The sequence below is a fragment of the Eriocheir sinensis genome, unplaced genomic scaffold (genome assembly GCF_024679095.1).
Source record: "Eriocheir sinensis breed Jianghai 21 unplaced genomic scaffold, ASM2467909v1 Scaffold197, whole genome shotgun sequence".
NCBI classification, from domain to species: domain Eukaryota; kingdom Metazoa; phylum Arthropoda; class Malacostraca; order Decapoda; family Varunidae; genus Eriocheir; species Eriocheir sinensis.
Genome location: NW_026111372.1, coordinates 17,501 through 34,836, shown reverse-complemented (window position 1 = coordinate 34,836; position 17,336 = coordinate 17,501). Strand labels below are relative to the sequence as shown.

At 43.9% G+C, this 17,336-nt stretch overlaps 1 protein-coding gene across 4 annotated transcripts; it reads left to right on the top strand.

Annotated features, from left to right (window-relative positions):
- The first annotated feature begins 2,639 nt into the window (after positions 1-2,639).
- On the top strand, positions 2,640-12,400 carry LOC126990776 (low-density lipoprotein receptor-related protein 8-like). 4 transcript variants are annotated; one of them, XM_050849421.1, is made up of 10 exons: positions 2,640-2,800; positions 4,446-4,638; positions 4,887-5,027; positions 5,302-5,442; positions 5,733-5,843; positions 6,729-6,893; positions 7,750-7,860; positions 9,370-9,483; positions 10,314-10,433; positions 10,905-12,400. In XM_050849421.1, the coding sequence occupies exons 1-9, from the start codon at positions 2,732-2,734 to the stop codon at positions 10,400-10,402; spliced, it is 1,134 nt and encodes a 377-aa protein (XP_050705378.1). In that variant the 5' UTR covers positions 2,640-2,731; the 3' UTR covers positions 10,403-10,433; positions 10,905-12,400. The 4 variants fall into 4 exon arrangements, with proteins under 4 accessions (XP_050705378.1, XP_050705380.1, XP_050705381.1 ...); XM_050849423.1 differs by lacking the exon at positions 4,887-5,027; XM_050849424.1 differs by lacking the exon at positions 5,302-5,442.
- Positions 12,401-17,336: the final 4,936 nt, after the last annotated feature.

The window sequence follows — 17,336 nt, the reverse complement described above, 5'->3', positions numbered from 1 at the left end:
GAGAAATCTAAAAAAAGCTTTGAGCGGCGGGCGGTACGCAAACCCGGGTACTCTTGGACACGGCACCCGCACGCTAACCACTCAGCCACCGCCTCCTCTTGAAATGGTTATTAATGGACAACAGAAAGAGAGTAGGAGATATAACTGTGTTCCTTGGGGCACCACTGTTGATAGGTTTAGGAGCAGAACAGTGTAAGTCTATCACAGCAGTGAGAGATCGTCCAGAAAGAAAATTGGAGATAAAAGTACATAGAGAGGGATAGAGTCAGTAGCAGGGTAGCTTACGTAGAAAGCAAACATTTGTGCCAAAGTCAGTCAAAAGCTTTCGAGATGTCTAATGCTACAGCAGAAATTCCACCGAAACGGCTAAGATAGGATAACCAGGAGTCAGTTAGGAATGCAAGAAGATCACCGGTAGAGGGTCCCTTGCGGAACCCATACTGGCGATCAGACAGGTCAAAAGTTGATAGTTGCTGAAGAATTTCCCTGTCAAGGATTCAATAAAAAGCTTTCGAAAGACAGAAAAAGTAGAGCTATAGGACGGTAGTTTGAGGGATCGGAACGGTCACCCTTCTTAGGCACAAGCTGTATGCAGGAGTACTCCCTGCAGGAAGGAAAGGTAGATGTTGAAAGGCAGAGGTGAAAGAGTCAGATCAGGCAGGGTGTCAGCACGGAAACACAGATTTTAAGAACAATAGGAGGCACCCCATCGGGTCTATAAGCCTTCTGAGTGTTGAGGCCAGAGAGGGCATAGAAAACATCGCTCTTAAGGATTTAAACGAGACGTATAGTGGAGTCTGAGGTGGGTGAGTACGAGGAATATGCCCTGAATCGTCCAAAGTGAAATTTTATTTTTGAGGAGAGCAAAGTTGTAGGCTTGTCCACCAGGCTGGTCAGTGAAAGCGTATGAAAGCTAAAGCTAAATGTTAAAACTGGAACCCCATAAGATGGAGATATAAATGAAGGGAGAGTGAGTCAAGATGTGCTCCACTTAAGATTTCATATAGTCAAAGAACTTTACATAGCTGGTAGAGTTAGGTGAGACATAGACAGCACAGATGTATTTAATAATAGAATGACAATGATGTCTTAGCCAGATAGCAAAAAATTCTGAAGAATCAAAGTCGTGGGCACGTGAGGATGTGATGTCGTTGCAACGCAGATCCAACCTTGGATTTAGATTTAGTATATAAACAGTAGTAGGAAATATAGTAAAGATTACTGCTAGTAGCCTCAGAAACCTGGGTTTCGATGAGGAAGAAAAGGGGAGGTTTAGAGGAGGAGAGATGGTGTTCCACAAAACGGAAAATAGTACAAAGACCGCGAATGTTGCAAAAGTTGATGAAGAGAAAGTCGGAAGAGTATCAAGACACCTCTTTGGTCTAGAGCCAGGAGTGAATTATTCATGACATCCTTGCATTGCATTAATCCCCCAGCTGAATAGTCACCGTGGGCGCCCGAAAACGCCCTAACCGCCGTCATGTTCGGCAACATTTTCATGGGTCTTTGGCCAAAGTTGCAAGACAATTTGTTAAAGACAAAATATGATAACGTAAAAGCCAAAATAAAGAACGAAATAGCTACATGTGAATCACCAAGATGGTTCTCCAGACACCTGTCACACCTTTTACTTTTTTTCATAATTTCAACACCTGTCTTTATCTAAAACCCTTCTTTCCTGTCCATTTTTTTTCTTCACAATTTCAAAACTCGTCTTTATCTTAAACCCTTCTTTCCCTTCCACATTTTTTTTCGTAATTTCAAGACTCCATCTATAACCCTTCTTTCCTCCCCATCCTTTTTTTTATGATTTCAAAACTCGTCTTTCCCTACAACCCTTCTTATCTGTCCCCTTTCCTTCTCTCTCTGTTCCCCTGAGCAGCCACCTTTTCTCTAAAAATAAAAAATATATATATATTGCACACCCCTTTGGTCTGATCGTCTTTTTCTGACTCACAGCTCTCAGCCCTGTCACCGAGTCATCCTCCCATAAATCACTGGCGCTTTCCTGTGTCTTATCTTTTTACTCCTATCTCATCTTACCAAAGACTTCTGACGTCTGGCACATAATTATTTTTTATTAGCTAACTCGAGCCATCTGCACACTTCCCCCTACACACCTTCCAGCCCCAATTTTGTCATCCTCAGCAGGTTTGTTAGCTTTACCAGGTCACTTGATAACATATCTTTGACTTGTTACCTTAAATATTTTCAGCCAAAGGATGCTTAGAAAGGAGGATGGTTGAATTGGAATGAGCTAAAGGTCACCAACAGATCCCTAATTCGTTTCCTCAGACTGCTTCAGCTTAGGAACTGGTCTTGTAACTATTAATTTTAACTTAAAAGGTTCTGGAGTCGTCGACGGCGTGCTAATGGCGGCAGCGTTTTATTGATTTTACAACAGCCAGGGATCGCTTATCATTGATACTTGCTTCCTGTTGGTTATCACGTCTCACTGATAAGTAACCACATCGATAGGAACACGTCATATTCGGTGTATTTCCTGCCTCTTATCACCTCCTACGCCTTAATCTTACTTTTTTTGTCATTGCCTAGATAGCCCTTTCTTTATGCATTCCGTGCCTATACCCATTTCAAAATGGCGGAAGTCGTGGCCTTACATATACGCCCAGAGCCACCCTGAGCCACGCTACTTTGTTCCGCTCGGCCCCAGCGTGCGGGTCCCGTGTGTGTCAGAGGTGGCAAAGAAGCTCACCCCCCAGCCGCCGCCATGCCGCCGCTGCGCTACCTGGTGGTGGTCCTGCTGCTCGCCGCCTCCCTCGCCCACTCTCTGCCTCAGGTAGACCAGAGACATGCGAGCATTAGGGACAATGAGCAGAACCTAGGAAGCGCTACAGACCGTCACAGTTCTGAGGGAGAACGCGGATGTCACACTCGCCATTGGCTTTAAAATTTGAGGCAATCCTGAGCAGACGAGTCTGAGGGGATGCCCACATAGCTCATGGGCTTAGGAAGGCGATAGATCGTGGCACAAGTTACTTGGTATGGGAAGGGGACCTGCAGGGTTATTTAAGCGTGTTTAATACACAGTAACTAACAGCAATCCTTGCGATCTCCCAAAGTGTTTTTTTTTTTTTTTACATCCCCGCCTATAGAGCCGGCAGGCTTTCTTCAGGGGGCCAGATGGTCGGCCCAAGCCCGTCGTGGCGCAGGCAATTTTTTTATAGTGGCGCCAATTATGCTTGGCTCATGCTGCCCCCCCGGAACTCATTCTTGATTCACTGGACGGTTTCTTCTAGAGTCCGGGTTGATGGGTGGTCTTCTGGACAGGATGTGCGTAGTCTTAGGCTACTCGGCGGTGACTGAAAAATCCCAGGTGGGGATTTGAACCGACGTTGTCCATGGCATGGTGAATGTGAGCCTAGCACGCTAAGCACTCAGCCACCACCTACCCATGTATAGCATTTGAGCAGATATTTTGAACGTATGGTGTTGGGACGAGACTTGGGACAAAGTGTCGCTTCATTGAACACGAATTGACAACAAAAACTTCAGAAAACTCGTAAAATCAACTTAAAATCTTAACCATAAACTAGGAAAAAAATATCAGACAAGTGTCATTGAAACTATTTAAGTTTGGAATAAATGGTTAATCTCTTTGTAACTAATACTGTTTTGCAAACCCCCAAGGTATATTAATAAATATGTGACCCTTGTTATTTTATCTGAATCGCTTTCTCTCGAGAAAAAAATGTAATAAAGAAACAGCTAATTGGTGATTATGCGATAATTACAGGAATGGATAAAACGCAACACACGAACTATTTCTCGCAGTTAAAGTTCATTACATCGGGACAAAAATCATGTGTACATATTAAACAAATTCATATGCATATAAGAAAGGACATACTCTTCCATTTACCGTTCTGATACGTAATAAGATTAGATAAAGATTGCCTTAAATTATCACAATGCTGAGGAAGTCTTTAACTCTAAATCTACTCAAAGAAAAATCAAGTTGATTCTTTTTGGTATGAAAACTCAATTATCATGTTAGGACAGCTTGTTGGGAGGGTGGGTCAACCCCAAGGATTCATCGGTATTACGAAGAATTCCAATTCTCCTTCAATATGATTACTAGCGACCTTCTTCTAACTCCGCCACCAAATGGTCTGAAAACAAAACACGCCCACCGTGGTGACAGTGAACACGGAGACGACATCTGAATGATCGGTGTTGCTCAGAGGTACCACCGGGAATGGTGTCGTAGGGTGGGAGAGGCAATGTGCCCCCGGGGTATACTTCCGTGAACTGATATATTTAACGAGGGACAGGAAAATGTATGCGTACTCTCCAACATTTATTTTTGACGCCATTTTTTTTCGTGTGTGTGTGTGTGTGTGTGTGTGTGTGTGTGTGTGTGTTATCACGCATCTACACGAGTCCTCTATGTCTCACTCTCCTCTCTCCCATTACATGGTCAGGATGACCCGAGCCGAAACTCAGACTTTACGTTTGCGGACAAGACGAGGGTGCTGGCCAGCAGGGTGTCAGGCCGTGACCTGACGCGACCTCGGCGACAATCTTCGTCAAGCAGGCTCGTGGACTACCAAGGAGGCTCAGGAAAGCTGGAGTACAAGGACGAGAGAGACATGGAAGAGCGTGGGACTGACTCGGGTGAGCTGGTTTGTTTGATTTTTGCCTTTATTGCAAAGTAAAAAGACGGGATGCATGTCAATGGTGGGCCATTCCCACATATGTTCTTTTGTAGATATAAGGTTAGGAACTTCTCCCTCAGCAGGAGAGGAACAACATGTCCGTTTTTTGTGTGAGTTCAATTCTATGACGACGACGAAGGAAGGAAATGTTAACCTCTGGAACTTCAGAACTATGCTTAATATTTATCGTATGTATGTCTTCCACAGTTAGATTCACATTAAAAAAACGTGGAGTGGGTTGTCCTTGGGACGACTACCATATGTGTCAGAGTGGCCGTATAATTTGTGGTGTGCATGTGTGCGACGCCAAGGTGGACTGTCCGGATGGGGACGACGAGCAGGACTGTGGTGAGTATGTGTGAGTACGTATGTGTGTGTGTGTGTGTGTGTGTGTGTGTGTGTGTGTGTGTGTGAGAGAGAGAGAGAGAGAGAGAGAGAGAGAGAGAGAGAGAGAGAGAGAGAGAGAGAGAGAGAGAGAGAGAGAGAGAGAGAGAGAGAGAGAGAGAGAGAGAGAGTCGCGTATATGTTTTGTTCTTTTCTTTGGCGATAAGCAAGAAAGGTAAAATCAATTCTATGATGTTATGCGCGTTCTAATAATCCTGTGCGTGTCTGTTTTTCACAGCTGGACCCGCATTTGATATAAGTGAAAGGAGTTGTCCCGGGGACAACACATACACGTGTGTGAGCGGCGATACAATTTGTAGAGTGAATATTTGCGACGGCAATAAGGACTGTCCGGATGGGGACGACGAGCAGGACTGTGGTGAGTATCGGGGGGGGGGGGGAAGAGAGAGAGAGAGAGAGAGAGAGAGAGAGAGAGAGAGAGAGAGAGAGAGAGAGAGAGAGAGAGAGAGAGAGAGAGAGAGAGAGAGAGAGAGAGAGAGAGAGAGAGAGAGAGAGAGAGAGAGAGAGAGAGAGAGAGAGCGTGTCTCAATGCCCATTTCTTTCATATATCTTTCTCACACACACACACACACACACACACACACACACACACACACACACACACACACACACACACACACACACACACACACACACACACACACACAGAGTGCAGAGCCGACCAGTTCCTTTGTGATAAAACCAAATGCATACCTAATACTTGGCTCTGTGATGGCGACGAGGACTGTGAGGACAAGACAGACGAACAGGACTGTTCAGGTTAGTACAAAACAGATGATCGACGGAATGCTGGGAATGAGAGCGGGAAAGCGGAATAGAAGTAATCAAGGCGGGCGTAGGGAAGTCGAAAGAGGAGAAAAAGTGGAAGTATTATTGGGAAATGGTTCATGTAGGGTTTGGAAAGAGTCGATGTGAAAGATAACTGTGCTCGACTGATATTCTACAGCAAAAATAGACTGAAACGGGCTAATGGGAAGGGGATTGATCGGTGGAAGAGGTTTATTAGTGTGTCCTGATAATGGGTTTGAGAAGTTTAAGTATGCTTAAGAATTTAGACGGGCGTTGGGAAATTAATGGAAAGACGATAGACTCGTGTGAGGATAAATAGGAAAGGGACTGATGTAGGGCATGGGAAAGTTTGAGGCTTGAGAGGGTTAAGGTTGGGGAGCTGAAAGGATAATGAAAAAGGGATAAATACTATAAGCGGGAAAAATGCGAATGAAGCCGGGCTGGGGAGGGTTGATGTAATGCTGAAGACTGACTGGATGTGTACGACGAGGGCCTATGTTTGACTGATGTTCTTTGTTAATTTCTTTCTCGCTTGTCTTACTTCACTGCACTACCGATCTTCTGGCCATCATCCATTCCCCTTCGTCCTCCAGCATTTTCATTCAATTTTATTTTTTCTGTGCTTTGCGTGGTTGTTTTAAGAAGGATTTGTGAAAGTTAATTTTCTTTATAGCAGCAATACTTGTTTTTCCTCGGTAAATGTTCAGTATATGTTTGTGTGGAGCCGACTGTACTTTTCTTGATAGTTAATCTGTTTAGACTTGTGACTTCGTGTTTTTGAGACACAGTTACATACGTTAGGGTCGTATATCACTATGACTTGATTTTGTTGATATTATTTTTTCCTGTGTGTAGCTACGTGTGCATCGCCGAAGAATTTCACCTGTAGTGACGGCACGTGTGCTGCAAGATGTGACGGCAACTATGAGTGTCTCGACAACGCTGATGAAGAAAACTGTCCTTCTACCACTACCACCAACACCCCCACCCCCACCATCACCACCACTACTCCTGCTTTTAGTGAGTGGTCATATTTCTCCCTCTAGAATCCATATTGGCTTTGTTATCGCCAACATTACCATTTTTTTTGGTTTTATTAAGAAAACATGCACACTGAAACCCCGACTATACGGTCCCCGGATATCCGGCAACCCCAAGGGTCCTGGAGATAATTGGTCGCTCAAAGACTGAAACAATTCCAAGAAAAATCGTTGAAATATAACGAATATCTGACCGGGGAATGATCCGAAATACCGGTGCCGCACTTCCGCCAGCTCCAGAGTAGGTCTAGCCTGCGTACAGTTGAGTTGTTAGCCACGCAGCGTTGTGAATCTTTGACGGTGGTCCAGTATAGTGAAGCCAGATTCCCTAGATCGTTTTGTCGTTGGCTCCCGCGGGTCAGTCCCGCAATGCCACTTTGCCACAGTCCCAACACCTTTTCTTCCCCTCATATATTAACTCCTTTTAACTTCAAAATAAAACTAATTAACGATTTAATAATCTAATAGGGCTATGATTGTTTCGTTTTTAGGATAATAACAATGATTTTGTATGAATACCACAACACTTGATTGTATTGTTTTACAACGCTGTCAGTGTGCTGACGGGCTGCCCCACGATAGTCCCTCCAGGCCACCCGCCAGGATAGTAGCTGCCCTCGCTCTCATTGTCCGTTCCCACCCACGCTCGTGTGTGTGTGTGTGTGTGTGTGTGTGTGTGAGAGAGAGAGAGAGAGAGAGAGAGAGAGAGAGAGAGAGAGAGAGAGAGAGAGAGAGAGAGAGAGAGAGCACGTCTATTCCTATTTCTCTAATACCGCAATATCTTTCACACACACACACACACACACACACACACACACACACACACACACACACAGAGTGCAGTAACGACGAGTTCCTTTGTGATAACACCAAATGCATCCCGAAAGACTGGCTCTGTGATGGCGACGAGGATTGTGAGGACAAGACAGACGAGCATGACTGTTCAGGTGAGTACAAAACAGATGGACGACGGAATGCTGGGAATGAGAGCGGGAAAGCGGAATAGTAGTTATCGAGGCGGGCGTAAAGAAGTAAAAGATGGATGAGGAAAAGTTGGAAGTCTTATTTGGGAAATGGTTCATGAAAGGTCTGAAAAGAGTCGATGTGAAAGATTGCTGTGCTGGACTGAGATCCTATTGTGAGGGGATAAATAGGAAAGGGACGAATGTAGGGCATGGGAAAGTTTGGGGTGCTTCAGAGGGTAAAGGGTGGGGAGTTGAGAGTTTAATGAAGAAGGAATAAACAGTATAAGCGGGAAAAATGCGATTGAAGCCGGGCTAGGAAGGGTTGATGTAATGCTTAAGACTGACTGTGGATGTGTACGAGGAGGGCCTATGTTTGACTGATGTTCTTTGTTATTTCTTTCCCGCTTGTCTTACTTCACTTCACTATACCGATCTTCTGGCCATCATCCATTCCCCTTCGTCCTCCAGCATTTTCAATCAACTTTGTTTCTTCTGTGCTTTGCGTGGTTGTTTTAAGAATCATTTTGAGTTAATTTTCTTTATAGCAGCAGTATTTTTTTTCCTCGGTAAATGTTTAGTATAGGTTTGTGTGGAGCCAACTGTACTTTTCTTGACAGTTGATCTATTTGCGACATGGTTGGCAAAGCCAAAGGCGCGATGGATTTGTATTACGTTTGTAAGGATTTCAAAGGCGAGAAATGGATCGGATGCTGTTTGTGCCCTAAATGGTGTCATGTGAAATGTGCTCATTTGTCTGGAATTAAGCAGGAGAATATACCTAAAATTAATTGGATGTGCACCCCATGCCTCCATAAAGCATCTCTGGCTACCATAATTGTGAAATTGGATGAATTCAAGCAAGAATTATCTAAAGAAATATCTGTGGTATAAACTCCACTCTGGAAGAAATATCTGTGGTATAAACTCCACTCTGGACGATTCTGGGCATATTCATCCTACTCATCCCCCCTCTGACTCAACTATACCTGTTATTAAGATTCTTAAGAATGATGTTTTCTATGCCCTCCCTGGCCTCATCCTTCAGAAGGCTTATTGGCCTGATGGAGTGCCTCCTATTGCCCTTAAAAACTGTGCTTCCGTGCTGACACCCTGCCCGGCCAAACTCTTTCGTCTCTGCCAATCAACATCTACTTTCCTTCCTGCTGGAAGTACGCCTATGTACAGCCTGTGCCTAAGAAGGGTGACCGTTCCTATCCCTCAAACTACCGCCCTATAGCTTTACTTTCCTGTCTTTCTAAAGCTTTTGAATATATCCTTAACCAGAAGATCTATAATCATCTATCCACTTCGGACCTTTTATCTGATCGCCAGTATGGGCAAACAAAACATAACAGAATGCTCAACCTAACGTTTTTCCCCAATCCCTGACCTGACCAATGATGAGGTATCATCTACCCATGGTGTGTCGGCCTTAATTTGTTACTCATTTAACTCCTGCCCAGCCCTGCCTAACTGTGTGCTGTAATGCAGGGTGTGGTGCGGGCCAGTGGCAGTGTAGAGACGGTGGCTGCATCAGTGAAAAGGACCGCTGCGATGGCTGCGTTCACTGCAGGGACGGCTCGGATGAGGAAGGCTGTCGACCTAGTGAGTAGCAAAGACCGTGTGACCGTGCACTAAGGCGGCCTGCTGAGCAGTGACCTTCAAACTTCTCCTACTGTGATGCTGACATCCTTTTAAGACCTGCTACCCCTCCATGTTAAGCCATCGTCATTGTTGTAGTCTTCTTTCTCTTCTTTTCTCTTTGGTTTCTTCTGATTATCAATTTCTTTGTTTTATTATTATTAAATATTATAATAATAATAATAATAATAATTATTATTATTATTATTATTATTATTATTATTATTATTATTATTATTATTATTATTATTATTATTATTATTATTATTATTATTATTATTAATTATATTAATATCATTATTATTATTATAATTTATTATAATTACTATTATTATATAATTATTGTTATTATTTCACAGTTTCTCTTATTATTCGTATCACCAATAATATTGACATCATTAGTGTAATAATTCTACTATTTTAACTACTACTACTACTACTACTACTACTACTACTACTACTGCTACTTAACCACTATTACTGCTACTAATTTTACTACTATTACTACTATTGCTACTTCTACTACTACTACTGCTACTCCTACTACTACTGCTACTACTACTACTACTGCTACTATTACTACTACTACTACTACTACTACTACTACTACTACTACTACTACTATTACTGCTACTACTACTACTACTACTACTACTACTACTACTACTACTACTACTACTACTACTACTACTACTACTACTACTACTACTACTACTACTACTACTACTACTACTACTACTACTACTACTACTACTACTACTACTACTACTACTACTACTACTACTCCGTCTCAGAGCGCTGCCGCCACTGGGAGTTCAGGTGTATCAACAAACGATTACGCTGCAACGGCCGCCGAGACTGCCGCGATGGCTCCGACGAGTAGCAATGCAGACCACATTGGCCATGGCACCATGGTAATACACACACACACACACACACACACACACACACACACACACACACACATACACACAACGTCACCCAGTGTATACCCTTCATGATACTGTGTTCGCAGCAATCAGCCACTCTCCCTCCCCAAGTAAGCGTGTGTCTTTGGAGCGTCAAGAAGTATCAGCTGCCCACTAATGGCGTTAGACTAATGTGATTGTAGTTACCCGCTGTTTACCCCATTTAGTGTACATCACTGGCCAGTGCTAAAGTCTGGCAAATATTGGTTGTGTTCTATATATTGCCTTCGTATTGTATAGACTACCTTTGCAAATAGGCCCCTCCCCATTAACCGTTTGGTGGCCATTACTGGCCAGTCCAGAAGCCTTGCAAGTAATGGATGTATGTATATACTTATTGGAGTGTTTGTGATTTATTGTTCTCATAAGAGTAAGATGTGTTTGTCAGGGATTCATTACTCTCCCTCTCCTTCTCAGGGCGGAACAGATTTACGGAGGCCGATCCTAACCTAAGGGAGGAGACACTGCTGTAAGCCGAAAGCAACCCACCCATCAGGACACTTGACGGAGAGGCACTACTTGACCCGACGGAGGCAGTGTGTGGAGGCAGGCGGGGAGGCCTTGGGAAGATGATGAACTGCTCTGTAGTGCCGGTGTAGCGGACCAGAAGCTACCCCGGAGGATAAATTCCCAAAGCAACACCAATGGCTGACTCCTTAAGGCACAAAACTCTAAACAAGACATATCTGTGCGGCCTGCAGTGCTTAAGGTGTTCCCCAGGCTGTATAACGCAGTCAGTCAGGCAATCAGTCCTCAGTTCACTCAGCGTCAGGGTACAGTGTACTCACAAAGTGTATACACTGTAACATGAGTCTCTGCGGACTGGACGCGATGGCCCAACGTTTTATTCATTTCTCGGCTGCGTGTTGCACAACACACTAAACTAGCTACATCTTTGAGGTCTGCGGGGTTCAGGAGATATGAAAGTGGGAGCGGGCTATTTTGTATCTTATTGAGCTGCCTCCTTTGCTATGAAATAATCTTTATCAACACCCGCCGTCTGCAGCTCTGGGGCGTGGTGGGCTGCGCATGAGCAAGTTTTAGTGTTGGAACTTCTTGTCCGCCACACCGGTTGTAGTATTTTGAGTGACCTAAGAAGGATCATGTTTCGGGGCCAGTCGTGTACTCCGTCCTGTATTTATTGGGGTAATTGCATGATATAAAACTGTCACATGTCAATAGAATAACGATTTTTCAAGCAATGAACTGAGGGTTCCCTGCTTCCCTGGGTTTTCAAATGATTCTGTCCTCTTTCAGAACTTTATAATTTTTTACTAGACACTTTGCAGGAGCAGCGTCAGCTGGCTTTATGTTACTTTTCTTCCCCCTGAGCTGCTTCCTTTCCTTATAAAAAACAGAAAAGCAAGTGGGTGCTTGCGGCCCTTACACTTAAGCCGCCCCCTTCTGTTTTGGCTTTAGTTCACACTTTAATGATACGATCCTGCCATGCCATTTATCTGTAGCCTTGATCAGTATTATCGTGGTTTTATTTAAACAGCTGTTGGTGTATTGTAAGTAATATTAATAAAAACACATTGCCTTGCACGACCACCTAACAAGCGAGTGTGACAACCTGGCTTCGATGCTCCACAAGTGACGAGTGGACGGAAACACCAAAACATGGCGACGTCACCGCTGCAGGAATGTTTCTGGTCATGTTTTGCTTCCTGAGATCAAGGAGGATATTAAGTGTTTAATATATTTGATTACTGATATATACAGCTTGGTTTTATCTAATTACACACACACACACACACACACACACACACACACACACACACACACACACACACACACACACACACACACACACACATACACACATTTATGATTTGCCAACATTCCTTTAGAATAAATATTTTATTGTGTATAACATCGAATTAAAAACTAAAAATAAAACATTTATCTACGAAGATATCTATAATTATAGTTCCAGCAGCTCGAGGAACAAAGACAACTCGTCCCTACTTCTTCTTCTTATTATTATTATTCTCCTCCTCCTCCTCCTCCTGCGTGATTTGCTCCACGTCCTTAGGATGCTTGAGTGCCTCTTCCTGCCCCTTCACTGGATTTTGCAGCTTGAGGAACAAAAACAGTTCGTCTTGTTCCGTGTGGTCCATTTCCATCTCTTCTTCCTCCTCCTCCTCCTCCTCGTGTGTCACTGTCTCCTCCAGTTGAAGGAACTCTAGGAGTTCCTTTCGTTCCTCATCCTCCATTTCGTACTGTTGTTTCTCACCGTATTTGTCCTTCACAAGCGTCACCTCCTACTCGTGACTGCCGTCAGCCAGGTGCTGGGACAGGCTCGTCATGCTTTTGCTGTATCGCCGGAACAACTTGAGGAAGGGGAGGGCCGTGGTCGGCGCCTCCACCTCCGCTCCAGCGGACAGCAGGCTCTTCACGACGCGCACAAAACTTGCAGTCTCGCAAAAGAACGCTGTGGAGTCTGATAGTTGTGACTGGTGCTCTCTCAGACCCCAGCCATCGGTTTGACGCGGCTTTTTCAAAACTTTTAAAAATTTGTCCTTTAACTTTAAGCCCCAGCTGCCTCCCAACTATCGTTCATTGTTGTTATCTTCTCTCACTGCCTTCACCTCTTGACTTAGGGGGAGGGGAGGGAAGGGAGTGAAGAGAGGCTTGCTCTTTATATTCATCCTACGGCATCAAATTCTTTATGTATAAGAACAGGATGTTGCGGACTTTTTTTGTTATATTCATGTGGCATTTGATCTCTGTATGTGTCCATTCTGGGTCTGCTGAGGAGTGTTTATAAAGTTAAGAGTAGGCAGAAAGAAGAATCAGGGTAGACGCTGAATACCTTATAGTCTTGCATTTGCCAATGGTTCATCTAACGTGGTGACTGTAGGATAGACCTGCGGAGAACGATCGATGAACTGTACAGTCTAAAAGTAGGTCTGAATATGAGAAAGAATAGAAGGAAGATAATGGTTTATTTCTTTATTTCGTTATTTCTCTTCCTTTTTTATCTTTATCCTTTTTCTCTTTCGCATTTTCTCTCTCATAAAAGATAAAAAAAAAAAAAGATTACCGCAAGAGTAGGAAAAACAGGCTCAGCAGCACCAGATACAACAACAATGACAAAAAACAAAATAATGAATAGAAGGAAGGAAGCAGTGGCTGAGTGGTTAGTGCGGGCCCCGGATCCACCGCGTTCTGAACGACGCGGATTCGAATTCGCCGCTACCACCTGGGATTTTTCAGTCACCGCTGAGTGACCTAAGACTACCCACATGCTGTCCTGAAGACCATCAATCAACCCGGACTCTAGGAGAACCGTCCAAGTGAATCAAGAATGAGCTCCGGGGGGGCAGCATGAGCCAAGAAATTATGGCGCCACAATAAACACTTCCCTGCACCAAGACGGACTCGGGCCGACCATCAGGGCCCTCAAGAATGCCTACCGGTGCTACAGGCCTCGACGTAAAAAAAAAAAGAAAAATTCCTCCCACGCTTGCTTTAGGCCAGATGAAGAAGAGGAGGCGTTACACTATGGGAGGGGAGCGAAGAGAGGGAGAGAGAGGCGACGTAACATAAGTGCAAGGGCATATTTGTATACGGGGGTGACGGGAAGAGAATTTAGAGGTAAGGAAAAGACTAACAGTAGAAGGTGGGTTATTACTCTTGTAAGTCATCTAAAGGTACAGGTAGAGTCTGTGCTACATCTAAGGTAAAGTAAGGGGCCTATGCTATATCTGTGCCTGGCCGCGGTGCTCATCTCTATCGCATGGTCCCTTGGACTTGTGGTGAATAAGAACCCATTACCCTGGGACACGGGCCAAGTGTGACGTGCGTTGTAGTCAAGACAGGCACCGAACAAGGTAGAAATGTGAAATTAATAGGATTTGGACTTTTTCAATAGTTGCTCTCTGCACGCCAAAAACATTTATTTGATAAGGTAGAGCCTCGTCTAACTTTTTATAAGATAGTTTCCGGCATCTACCTCTCTCCTTATCTATGTATTCATTTATCTATATCTATCGATCTATCTATCTATCCATCTAAAAGACTTTATACATAACGGAAAAGTTTCAATGTAAAACGGATGATGACCACGATGATGATGTTCATGATGATGTTCATGATGTCTATGATGATGACATGAACATACAAAGTAATTTGACACATAGGCCATGCCGATATCCAGTCCGCGGCAGAAAGGTCATGTGTTCACCTCTCATACGTGTTCAAGGAGCACGAGTGAAATGGGATGGAAGGAGCAAGAGTCTTCCCATAAATTTGCCAATGAGAGAGAGAGAGAGAGAGAGAGAGAGAGAGAGAGAGAGAGAGAGAGAGAGAGAGAGAGAGAGAGAGAGAGAGAGAGAGAGAGAGAGAGAGAGAGAGAGAGAGACGAACGGACAGACAGACAGGCTCATACGTGCACGCTGACAGACAAGCAGATACATGCAAGTTTGACAGACAGACAGAGACGCGCAAATATGCAAGCTACAGTCAAACCATTTCAAATAGTCCGTTTGGGCGTTCGATTCCGCGGGTTCTTTCCTCCCCTTTGCTCTGCCACACTGTCCCAACACCTATCCCTTCCTCTCATATGTTACCTATAGGAAACGGAATCGAACGCCCAAACGGACTATTTGATTTGGTTTGACAATAGTGAACAGACATAATATACAAACCCAAGCAGACAGACAGACGGACAAACAAGCTGGCAAGCAGAGAAACACACACAGACAGACACACGGACAAACATTCAGACACTAACGAAGAAATAGATAAATGACAGACAGACACAGACGGATAGATTGGTAAGCAGACCGACAGACTATAAAGGCAGATAAGGACGGACAGGCATGCAGGCAGACAGACAGGCAGATAAACAAACAAACAAAAATAAGACAGAGTTGTTTGTCTTCATCAACCGTGACGTGGTGTGCTTTAATACGAATTCGTGTTTGTTTACCAGCGGCGAGTTAATATTCCTCTCCGTTTTGGGCGGAGATAATATTGTGCGGGAAAAAAAAATATTATTAAATGCAGATATGAATGCGTTTAATTTTTCTACTGTCCAATAGGATATACACACACACACACACACACACACGGTAGAAAACCTTTATGGATACAAACTTAAAGCTTCTGTATGCTTCCAGGTCATAAGAAAAGCTGTATATGAACTAACAACGTTGCGTTAAAAAATATCACAACCCAAACAAATTCATCTACAGATCCTGCATGATGTTTCCGCGGACTGCCAGCGAGAAGGATTAAATTACGTTGAAGCGGAAAGAGAACAGGCCTAAATAATCATCATTCTCCGGACAAAATGAAGAGGGGAATATACTGTGGCAGAAGGATTATGATTACAGCTTAACCTCTATACATACACTGCACGTCCGCCTCACCTTTCTCGTGTGTGTGTGTGTGTGTGTGTGTGTGTGTGTGTGTGTGTGTGTGTGTGTGTGTGTGTGTGTGTGTATCTGTGTGTTATTAGGGCGGCGGGTCAAGGTGGTGCTTCTAAAATGTGGCTTCTTTTCATGTAAAGAGGTGGTGGAGGAATGAAATTAGGAAAAGTGGAAGCAGATGGTGAGGTCGAAAAGGAAATGGATGGAAGTCGTGAAGGTTGATAAAAGAATGAGAAGAATAAATAGGACGAAAGGAGGAGGAGGAGGAGGAGGAGGATGATGAGGAGGAGGAGGTCGGATAATAAAATCAATATAATGGAAAATAACTTCATTAGTCAACATATGCATGAGTCAACCAAGCAGTGATTAGCGGGTTTTCCCCCCCCATTCTATTATCACCCTTGAGTTGTTTCCTTGACTATAAATAAAAAAAAATAAAAAACAAGTGGCTAAGGGGTCAGCGTGTTGACGCGGTGTACTGGAGGACTCGGGTTCACGTCCTGCCCGCCGTTACAAGCTCACAATTACCATCCATCGCCGAGTGGCCAAAGACAAGTCACATGCTGTCCTGAAGAAAACCTATCAGACCGCATTCTGGCGAAACTCTCTAGAAAGGATCAAGTGGAGTTTCGTGGGGCAGAATGAGCTAATCAAGAATGGCGCCACTATAAACTACCAAAAGGCTCCATTAGGAAAGTCTATGATCGCTGCAGGCCAAAAGTAAAAGAAAAAAAGAAAAAAAAATCCCCCTCCTACCTCGCCTATAGTGGTCCTCTTCATAGTGGAGGTTGTTGTGGACGCTGCGCTAGCGGTTAAGTTAGTGGCTGGATTAACTCAACTTGTCTAAGAATGGACTACATAAGCATTGTTACCATCAACAGGAGCAAAGATCTGGAAGAAGTCATATGAAACAGCAGCAGCAGTAGCAACAGTTTTAGTTGTAATAGTAGAAGTGTCAGCGTGCGACCCCGGGGTTCAGGAGGACGCAGGTTCTCGTCCTGCCCGCCACTATAAAGAAGCTTGCAATTTTTCAGCCATCACCGAGTGGCCTATGACTACCCACACGCTGTCCTGAAGACCACCCATCAACCCGGACTCTGGATTCTCGCTCAAAATGAAGATCAAAGATGAGCTCCTGGGGGGAGGGGCAGCATGAGCCCAGTAAGATGGCGCCACTATAAACACTTGCCTACGCTATAACGGTGCTGAAGCCGACTACTAAGCTCCACCAAGAAAACCAACCGGCGCAATAGACGAAACGTTAAAAAGAAAGTAACGCTCGTAGTAGTAAGGTGGTAGTAGTAGTAGTTAGTAGTAGTAGTAGTAGTAGTAGTAGTACCTAGTTTAGTAAGAACAGTAGTAGTAATAGTAGTAGTAGTTTAGTAAGAACAGCAGCAGCAGTATCATTATTATTATTATTATTATTATTATTATTATTATTATTAGTAGTAGTAGTAGTAGTAGTAGTAGT

Coding starts and splice junctions, on each gene's coding strand:
- LOC126990776 (XM_050849421.1), top strand. CDS start 2,732: ATGCCGCCGCTGCGCTACCTGGTGGTGGTCCTGCTGCTCGCCGCCTCC. Junction 4,639..4,886: donor AGAGCGTGGGACTGACTCGG/GTGAGCTGGTTT, acceptor TGTCTTCCACAG/TTAGATTCACATTAAAAAAA. Junction 5,028..5,301: donor GGACGACGAGCAGGACTGTG/GTGAGTATGTGT, acceptor TGTTTTTCACAG/CTGGACCCGCATTTGATATA.